The sequence below is a fragment of the Belonocnema kinseyi genome, chromosome 9 (genome assembly GCF_010883055.1).
Source record: "Belonocnema kinseyi isolate 2016_QV_RU_SX_M_011 chromosome 9, B_treatae_v1, whole genome shotgun sequence".
Classification (NCBI taxonomy): domain Eukaryota; kingdom Metazoa; phylum Arthropoda; class Insecta; order Hymenoptera; family Cynipidae; genus Belonocnema; species Belonocnema kinseyi.
Genome location: NC_046665.1, coordinates 16,403,657 through 16,412,938, shown reverse-complemented (window position 1 = coordinate 16,412,938; position 9,282 = coordinate 16,403,657). Strand labels below are relative to the sequence as shown.

Sequence of the window (9,282 nt, the reverse complement as noted above, 5' to 3'; positions counted from 1 at the left end):
AGCGGGTGCTAATCTGGAAAATTGCACCCGCTCCCAGCGAAATCGCGGTAAAATTTCAGCCACAACCACGTCTCACGACCGTGAGATAGGTGGTTACAGTCTTTAAAGGAATCAATACGACGATCCAGCAAAAGCCTCGTGCACCCTAAGAATACGGAGCGACCCAAGGACTGCCGCTTTCTGCAATTTTTCCGCAAGTGTTTTAGCATATTGTTGACACGCAGGGATGCTTTATAGGCCATTAGCGAGTGAAAGCTTGGCACCTCCAAGAGCGCCGGTGACAAGGACGATTAGTTTAACAGAATATTCCGGGTACAATCGTTGCAACTCCTTTATAAGGTATCGATACCTCTCTTTCTTTTCATTCTCCTTGGTTATGATGTTTTTGTCAGCTGGTGCCGAAAATTCGATAACGAACATGGTTCGCTCCTCGAAGTGAAGAAGAACCATGTCAGGCCTCGAGTGAGCAACAGAAATAATTGTTGAGAACATAAAGTTTCAGTGTATGCGGCACTTCCCATTTTCGACAATTGACTCGATTTCCCTCGGAGCATTTAGAGGAGCGATATTAAGGTTAATACCGTAAGAGTGATAGAGATGGTAATAAAGCACTCTTAGTGTCGCATTGTGCCTTTGAATGTAGGTCGTTCCTGCGTGAGCTGAACAACTAGATAGTATGTGAGCTGAATGCTCGGTGTGTGCATGGCACGGCCTGCAACTATCATCAGGAATGTCTTGGTTCAAAATGTGGTGACGGTATGTTAAGGTGGAAATGACAGCGTTTTGGCATACAAAAATGAAACCCTCCGTACCAGACTTCAATCCGGGCGATTTAAGGAAAGAAAACGTTAGCTCACAAGACATTGACTGATCCTTTACAATTCTGTGGAAGATACCGTGCATTCTCTTATCGAGGAGCTGTTCACGAAAGTTTTTCTCTTGTGCTTTCTTAATCCGGGCTTTCAGGAGTGAGTACTCGTGATAGATTAGATTTGATGCATTTCGCTCACCCCTAATACTGAAGTTAAGTCCGAGCGTTTCAGCATCCTCCTCCGCTGCTTTGTACAGAAACGCTCCCTTGCCCACTTCTTCGTGATTCCTGACCATTTTAAGAAGGGGGTCTCTTCCATTTGCAACTCTATGTGCTGTACCCAGAATAATCGTGTTGTGAAGACATTCAAGACTCAATATTCCGCGACCACCTTGACGGCGTGAGATGTACAGTCACGGAACGGAAGACTTAAGATGCATGCTTTTGTTTATGTGCATAACCTTTCTTGTCCCGATATCAAGGGATCTGAGCTCGTTCTTCGTCCATGGAACTACTCCAAATGAATAGAGTACTACCCGGACGACAAGCATGTTCGTTGCAGATACTTTGTTCCTCGCCGACAGTTCAGAAGACCAAATCTGCCGGCTGAGACGTTTGTATCTGCTTCGGAAAGTATCCTTTATAGATGTCACATCCTGAATGCGGCTCTGTGGCACGCCCAGGTATGTATAAGTCTCTCCAGCGCAAAGGTGTCGTATAGCCCTTCTATCAACGAGCGCAGGATCTTCAGGGATGCCATTAAGTTTTCCTCGCTTCAAATAAACCTTGGCGCATTTGCCCTGAAAGACACCTATCTGAAAGGTGACCTTGTTAGTTGTCATACGATTTTTTCCAGATGAGATCGTAAATCTGGTTTTCCAAAGCGGCATCAATCTCTCTATGCACCTAACTCTTTGCGGATGAACCTTTAAGATTTCCAATAGACAGATGATAAGTCTATGGGAGGTCGAATCGAAAGCTTTCCGATAATCAATCCAGGCCATCGATAGGTCACATTGGTTGAATGCTGCATCTTTGCAGACACATCTATCGATGAGCAGGTTCTCCCGACATCCCGCTATGCCTTTCTTTGAGCCTCGTTGTTCATACATTTCTTGCCACACAGGTTCAATTGCCCGAACAAGTGATTGGCCTGCAACTCTTCGGGTCAGCTAAGTTGCCTATTTTCGGCAGGAGTATTGTGCGCCCTTCTACCAACCACTCCGGAATCAGCTCTTCAGACTTTAAATATGTGGTGAACATACCGGCCAAATGCTGATGGGTTAAAGAAAACTTCTTCTATTAGAAGGTTACCTTCATGGCTTTTTAAGGTCAACTTTGTTTTTTTAAATGGAAACCCCCTTTTTTTACATCTGCAATCGATAGAGCGGAGAATTCTACGTTCTGGTGCGTACCCAAGTCATAGATCAATTGCAACGATCAAGGTCAGTTAGAGGTTATTTGAAATTAACAAAATTTTCCAAGAGATCAGTGTAATTCCTGCAGTAAATTTCAACGAGGAATTCAATGGTCACCTTTATTTTGACCTTGAAGTTGACTTTCATGGCTTTTTGAAGGTCAACTTTGTTTTTTTAATATAGAAACCCCCTTTTTTACATGTGCAATGGATAGAGCGGAAAATTCCACGTTCAGTTACGTACCCAAGTCATAGGTCAATTGTAACGGTCAAGGTCAGTTAGAGGTTATTTGAAATTAACAAAGTTTTCAAGGAGGTCTGTGTAATTCATGAAGTAAATTTCAACGAGAAATTCATTGGTGAGCTCTGTATTGATCTTGGTTACAGCGTTTTGAATATTGTAAAATCATAAGGAAATTTTTCACTACAAGTTCCAGGTGTTGTGGTGAGAGTTCTGTTCCACTCCGAAGAGTGATACAGTCCCATACGCACTTTTCGTAATGTAGAAGGGCTAAATACTGTCGCAGAATCAACAATTAAAAGAACTGTAAGGCGCTTTATGAATCATGGATCTATCAAGGACCTTCATGGAACTGGTCGGCCAAAATCTGCAGGATCTGAGGAGATGCAGATGGACATAGCTCTGGAATTTGTTGAAAACCCACACCTTAGTTCATGTCGAGCTAGTGATGAGCGTGACGTGGCTCCTGAGACAGTGCGAAATATTTTAAAAAGCATTAATTTCAATCCTTACAAAGTTCATCTGGTACAAGAGCTCAATGAAGACGATTCTGATGGTCGGGTAGAATTTTAGGAAATTATGATGGACAGAATTGATAGAGATCCTCTTTTCTTGTACAATACAGTATTTTCAGATGAATCTACTTTCACTTTAAAAAGTGAAGTTAACAGGCAAAATTGTAGATATTCGTCCGACACAAATTCTGATTGGATGTTGGAGAGTCATACGCAATATCCACAAAAGATTAATGTTTGGGCCGGTATCTTGAATGATACATTGATAGGCCCTTTCTTCATCGATGGTATATTTGAATACTCAGTTCCCTCAAAGGTGGATTGGAAGAAGGGGTGAAATCGAGTAGCCTGAGCGATCTCCTGATCTGACGCCTCTCGACTATTTTCTTTGGGGTTATTTAAAGAGCAAAGTATACTTAACGCAACCGCAAAGCTTAGACGAATTGCAGAATTGAATTCTGCAGCAGGCTACTTTGATTGATAGGAAGATGATTCGTAATGCTGTAACTCATTTTTACAATCGCATAGCTTTTTGTCAAGAAGCTCAAGGTTTTCAGTTCAAACATCTTCACTGAAGCGTGAGAGGCAAGGGGACTCACGCTAATCAAGCACCTTAAAAGGAACAGAATTTACTACGTCCACGTCATTGTTCCTGGGTAATGCTAAAAGTAAACGTGAACTGCTTCAAAAAAACCTTGAACAAACCTTGAAGATCATTACCAAGATCAATACAGAGCCCACCAATGAATTTCTCTTTGAAATTTACTTCAGGAATTGCACTTACCTCTTGGAAAACTTTGTTAATTTCAAATAACCTCTAACTGACTTTGAATGTTATAGATGACCTATAACTTGGATACGTACCTGAACGTAGAATTTTCCGCTCTATCGATTGCAGATGTAAAAAAAGGGTATTTCCATTGAAAAAAAACAAAGTTGACCTTCAAAAAGCCATGAAGGTCGACTTCAAGGTCAGAATGAAGGTCACTATTGAATTCCTCGTTAAAATTTACTTCAGGAATTACACTGACCTCTTGGAAAAATTTGTTAATTTCAAATAACCTCTAACTGACCTTGAACTTTACAATTGATCTATGACTTTGGAACGTACCAGAACGTAGAATTTTCCGCTTTATCGATTGCAGATGTGGCGCATGGACAAAGAGATATATCACTGAATACGAATTATTGTTGTTTTTAATAATCCTCGAGACCGAGCTAAATTTCAACATCTTGCTGGACAAATATATCCAGAAAACCCTCGTTTTTACAAGAAGTCTATCAGGACGCAACATCTAAACCTCATGGTTGCCTTCTTCTCGATTTAAAACAGTCTACACCTGATAATTGTCGTTTTAGAACAAATATCTTTCCAATCGATGGATTTTCATATGTGTACACAGTCGTCAAAAATATAAAAGGAGGAGCGCGAGTTGATGAGATACCAGTTATACGTCTGTAATGGTGTCGAGTGCACGTAAACACATTGGTGAAAAAAACACAGCAGCATTGCATGCACTCTGTCGACTTGATCGTAATCAACGAAAAGCGATTCAGAGAACCGCCCATGCAAAACTCGTAAAATGTATATGCCAGTGTGCTCTAAATATTTTGACAGGAAACATAGCTTTAAAAACGCATGAAAAATACAAGTTAAAAAGCATAAAGATACTTTAAGAAAATTGGCAACATCGAAGGGTGCTTGGGGAAATAAAAAACGATTTATCATTCAGAAGGGTGGATTTTTACCTTTATTACTCGCTCCTGTTATCGGTAGTCTTCTCTCAAATATTTCCAGCTCAGCTAAATCACGAGAGTAAATATCCCTTTTCCGTTTATCAATTATGGAACATTCGAGAACGATGGTTTTTTGTGCAGAGCGAGCAGGTAGAAAAATTTCTACAACAAGGTTTCGCATTAGAGAATAATACTGTAAATACGAAAGCGCACGCTTCTTCGATAAATTCTGTAGATAATATCTTCTCTGGTGCTAACTACAAAGTTTCCAATCTCAATAATTCGACCCAAACTCCGGGTAATATTATGACCAGACTCGATGCTAAAATGAGTCAAATATTACATTCTCCATTTTTTAAAGATGAGTATGAAAAATGGAAAATGTATCAACAAGTTTTACAAAAAAATTTTAGTTTTTACCCGGGCAACATGGAAACATAAAAAACCGTTTAAAGAACAGGATAATCAGATAGATAAAAATATAGTTGATTCAAGTGATTTCAATTAAGAAAAAAGGTAAAACTGGCGGGCCGAGACCAGTTTGTCATGATCCTTCGTGAAATCGATATGTCTGGAGAGATTATCGGAAATAGGAAATACTGGAAAGAAGATATAATCTCTTCAAGACAGAAAGGTAGTTGACGCAGTCCCAAACTATCGCCTGGACTTTATGACTCACTAATGACAGAAATCAAAGGGGTCATTAGTGCTAACGAGATATACAAAGGGCTCACTGACACGCCAGGTAGGACTACGAAGCGAGCAACACCTCGTAGCACTGGTTCGGCTAAAGCTCAAGGGTCGAGAAGAGGTAGCAGTCAGTGAAGAACATTGTTTGCGAAACCATGAAATTGTTAGAAGTAATATATTTCGACCCATCCCATGAAGCCTCTTGCTCAGGTATTGAAAAACTCGCAATCACTGTGCGGGGAAGAGTCTCACGTGCAAAGGTGGTTAAATGGTTAAAATCTCAAGACTCATATAATCTACATATACCAATTCATTGAAGTTTCTGGAGAATAAAGTACGATATATCAAATATAGATGATTTATGGGAAGCAGATTTAGTTGATTTAAAACATTTAAAAGATTCCAACGATGGATACTAGTATCTACTGGTGGTCATTGACGTGCTGAGTAAATACGTTTGGGTTAAGCCTCTTAAAGATAAATCTGTGAATGAAGTGAGAAGGGCATTTGAAGTTATTCTTGATAAAAGTGAAAAGCGTTCTCCTCTCTGTCTACAGAGCGATAGAGGGAAAGAATTTCTCGGTGCCGGATTTCAAAATTTTGTATCGACATGGGGTATAAGATTTCGCTCTGTACGTGATCCAAATGTTAAGGCTGTTGTAGTTAAACGATTTAATCGTACACTAAAAGAACGTATGTAGCGCTATTTTACGCATAGTAATGGTAAAAAGCATAAATATAAGGTCACTGATTACGTACGGATTACTAGAGAGAAAGGCGCCTTTGCGAAAGGTTATGAGGCTGGATAGACAGAGGAGATTTTGATCATAAAACGAATAATTTAAGAGCTTGGACAAAATTCATATGTTTACGAGTTACAAGATCTGGCTGGTGATCACATACCAGGTGTATACATATGAAACCGGTATTTTTTCAAGAAAAAAACACATTTATTTCAAGAGAATGATAACAAATATTTTATTCAAAGTATGCGCCCTCGCTGGCTGCACATTTTGTCCACCTCTCAGGCAATTTATGGATACCTTTCCAAAAAAAGTCTTCGTTTTTTGAAGCAAACCAGTCATCGAGCCATTTTCCAACATTTTCGTAAGAAGTGAAGCGCTGTTCGCTGAGTGCGTGCCCCATCGATGCAAATAAGTGGTAGTCGGATGGAGCCAAGTCTGGTGAGTAAGCGGGGTGGGGTAGCGGTTGCCAGAAAGAAAAAAATAAGGAGAATTATGAGAGAAAAATGAATTAAGCAAAAATTTACGGTGAAGATTTACTTGTTAAATACTCGCTTCCTTACGTTCTCAAAGAGGACGCCGAGTTGTCTGAGTATTATACCTGTCGATACCCGAAACTACATTTTTGCATCCACACAAGTTACACACTTTTCCTCTCCAAATTGCATTTCACTTCTTCATACTGAATTTCGAACGATAGAAATAGATATAAGAGATCATGTTGGGTTGCCTATACCATTCGAGTTTGGCACTCTGAAAGTGACACTTGTATTTAAAAAAATTGACTAAAGAAAGAGGAGAAGAAGAGAAACATTAAATGAGCAAGTAAAAATGAGTTATTACATAGATTACTACACAACACAAGTAGGTGGAGGGGGAATATCAAAAGTTTATGTCGGATCGTCGTAACCGAGAGGTTATGCAATGGGAAGTTTTCTGGGTGGACTTCTTCGACGTGTGCTACCGATACTGGCATGTAGTGCTCGTACAGTTGTCAAGGAGGTTCTTCGTACAGGTGTTAACTTGTTAAATGATGTTGATAATAAAGTACCTCTCAAGCAGGCATTTAAAGTTGGTTTCAAGGAATCTGGTCAAAAATTGAAAAGAAAAGCTTTGTATAAAATTGATAATCTTATGAATGGCTCGGGTTATAAATTTGGTGTGAGAAACTTCGAATGTCAGTTACCCGGAGTTCGCGGTATAGAGAGTATCGCGCAGCTTAGAAAATGGATTAAAAGGAAAAAAGTAGAGAGATTTGTTACAACGCATAAATCGAAGAAGAAGAAAAAAAGGAGTGCAAAATACGAAATCTACAAAGAAAATCAATAGTAGTAAAAAAATAAAACATAAGAAAACACAGAAGAAACAAAACGCACAGTGGGCTGGATCAGGAATTTACTATTCAAAATCACCTACAGCCTACAATTCTTAACCGATTTTCAATTCTCTTTAATAGAAATAATTATTATATATTATCTGTAAATAAATAATTAGGGGGTTTTCGAATATAATTGTTATAAAGAAATTATATTAATAATAACGTCAACATCATGAATTGTTTGCTTGGAAACAGGAGGTGTTAAAAGTGTGAGTATGATAAACAACTTACTTCATTCGATGTTCAATCAGGTGGACGTATATTTCAATCAAAAACTCGCTTCTCCTGCAAACAACGCATGCGCGTACAGAGCGTACCTAGAAACATTGCTCAATTATGGTCTAGCTGCAAAAAAGAGCCATCTGACTTCCGCTCTCAGGGGTGCAGATACTGCGGGAAAAATGGAAGATTTGACCTCCAAAAATACAGGCATCGATATTCGTCGATATTATTTTGGTGCAGGAACAACAATAGATCTAATAGGTTATCTGCATTGCGACATTCTCAATCAAAACAAATTTCTTCTCAACGGAGTCGGGATGCGTCTTCGACTCATACGTACAAAAGTTGCTTTTCGCCTTTTGGGCTCTGCCAGGACATGAAGTTTACACATTTTTGATGCACCGCTCCTTGTTCGTCGTTCAACAATATCACCCGGTATTTTACTAGCACACGCAAAAGCTCTATCACAAGGAAACGCAAAATGGCCTATAACGAGAGTCGAGGTCAAAGTGCTTACTTTACACGGAGACATTCATGGTGAAAATCTTGATAATTTTATTCTCGGACAGTTGCCTAAAAGAATAATTATCGGTTTCGTAGAGAACAGAGCTTTCAACGGTAACAAATCACTTAATCCATGTAACTTTCAAAATCACAACATTAATTTCTTATCTCTTTACGTCGACAGGCTTGGACAGAAAATGTCTTATCTTTTTACACTGTCACCGTTCTCTCATGAAAATTCGGCTGTGTAAACATTGGAAAAAAGGAGTCAGAAAAAATCTTCCACATATGTCATCATGTAAACGTCTTTTTCGAAGCCCCCAAGTTATCTTTCATTTCGTCCAAAGTAGTCTAACAAGTCGGTTGACTCCTAACGTGATTTTTCGTGTGTGTGTGTGTGCACGACACTCTACTCTTTGTCACCATCGTCTCCTTCGTCAAACTTATCATCAGTAAATATTCTTTTTTACGTGAAAAATATTATGGACATCGTGATTGATGTTCAAGGCTTTCGTGATCCTGAACATAACTTTATTGCAAAATAAGTGCCCGTCATTACACTAGATCATAACTATATTGGACGCTGGATAAATGGACCACCTTATCTCTTCTCGGATCTCTGTATCGCTGAGAAAGAACAAAATAACTGGCCCACCTGTTATTTTCACGGTATCGAATGGTTTGAGGGAGAAACTCCTACGAAGTATCTGTATTAAAATCTACCCGATGTTGCAAAATCAGCTGGTCAGATATATAGTAGAGGTCTGGAAAAAGCTGCACTTTTACAAGACATCACAAGTAGAAAGGTTATCGATCTAGAAGAATTAAGCTGTCCTTCTTTTAAAAAACTGGAATCCAATAAATATTACTGTTTTCATCACGGTGTGAAAAAGGTACATTTTTTAAATGTGCTGTAAATAAAACAGGCCGACAAAATTTGACAAAGGTCCGGAACCAGAGACCAGACATAGTATACCCGAAGGTTTTTGCTGCGCTGAATCCGAATCCGACCTCAGAAAAATTC

General features: G+C 39.2%; 1 protein-coding gene across 1 annotated transcript; it reads left to right on the top strand.

Annotated features, from left to right (window-relative positions):
* The first annotated feature begins 7,747 nt into the window (after positions 1 to 7,747).
* On the top strand, positions 7,748 to 8,134 carry LOC117180427 (uncharacterized protein F54H12.2-like). Its single transcript, XM_033372926.1, has one exon. The coding sequence runs from the start codon at positions 7,748 to 7,750 to the stop codon at positions 8,132 to 8,134; it is 387 nt and encodes a 128-aa protein (XP_033228817.1).
* The last annotated feature ends 1,148 nt before the right edge of the window (positions 8,135 to 9,282 follow it).

What these genes read in the sequence shown, in the direction of transcription:
- LOC117180427 (XM_033372926.1), top strand. Translation starts at nt 7,748, where the DNA reads ATGATAAACAACTTACTTCATTCGATGTTCAATCAGGTGGACGTATAT.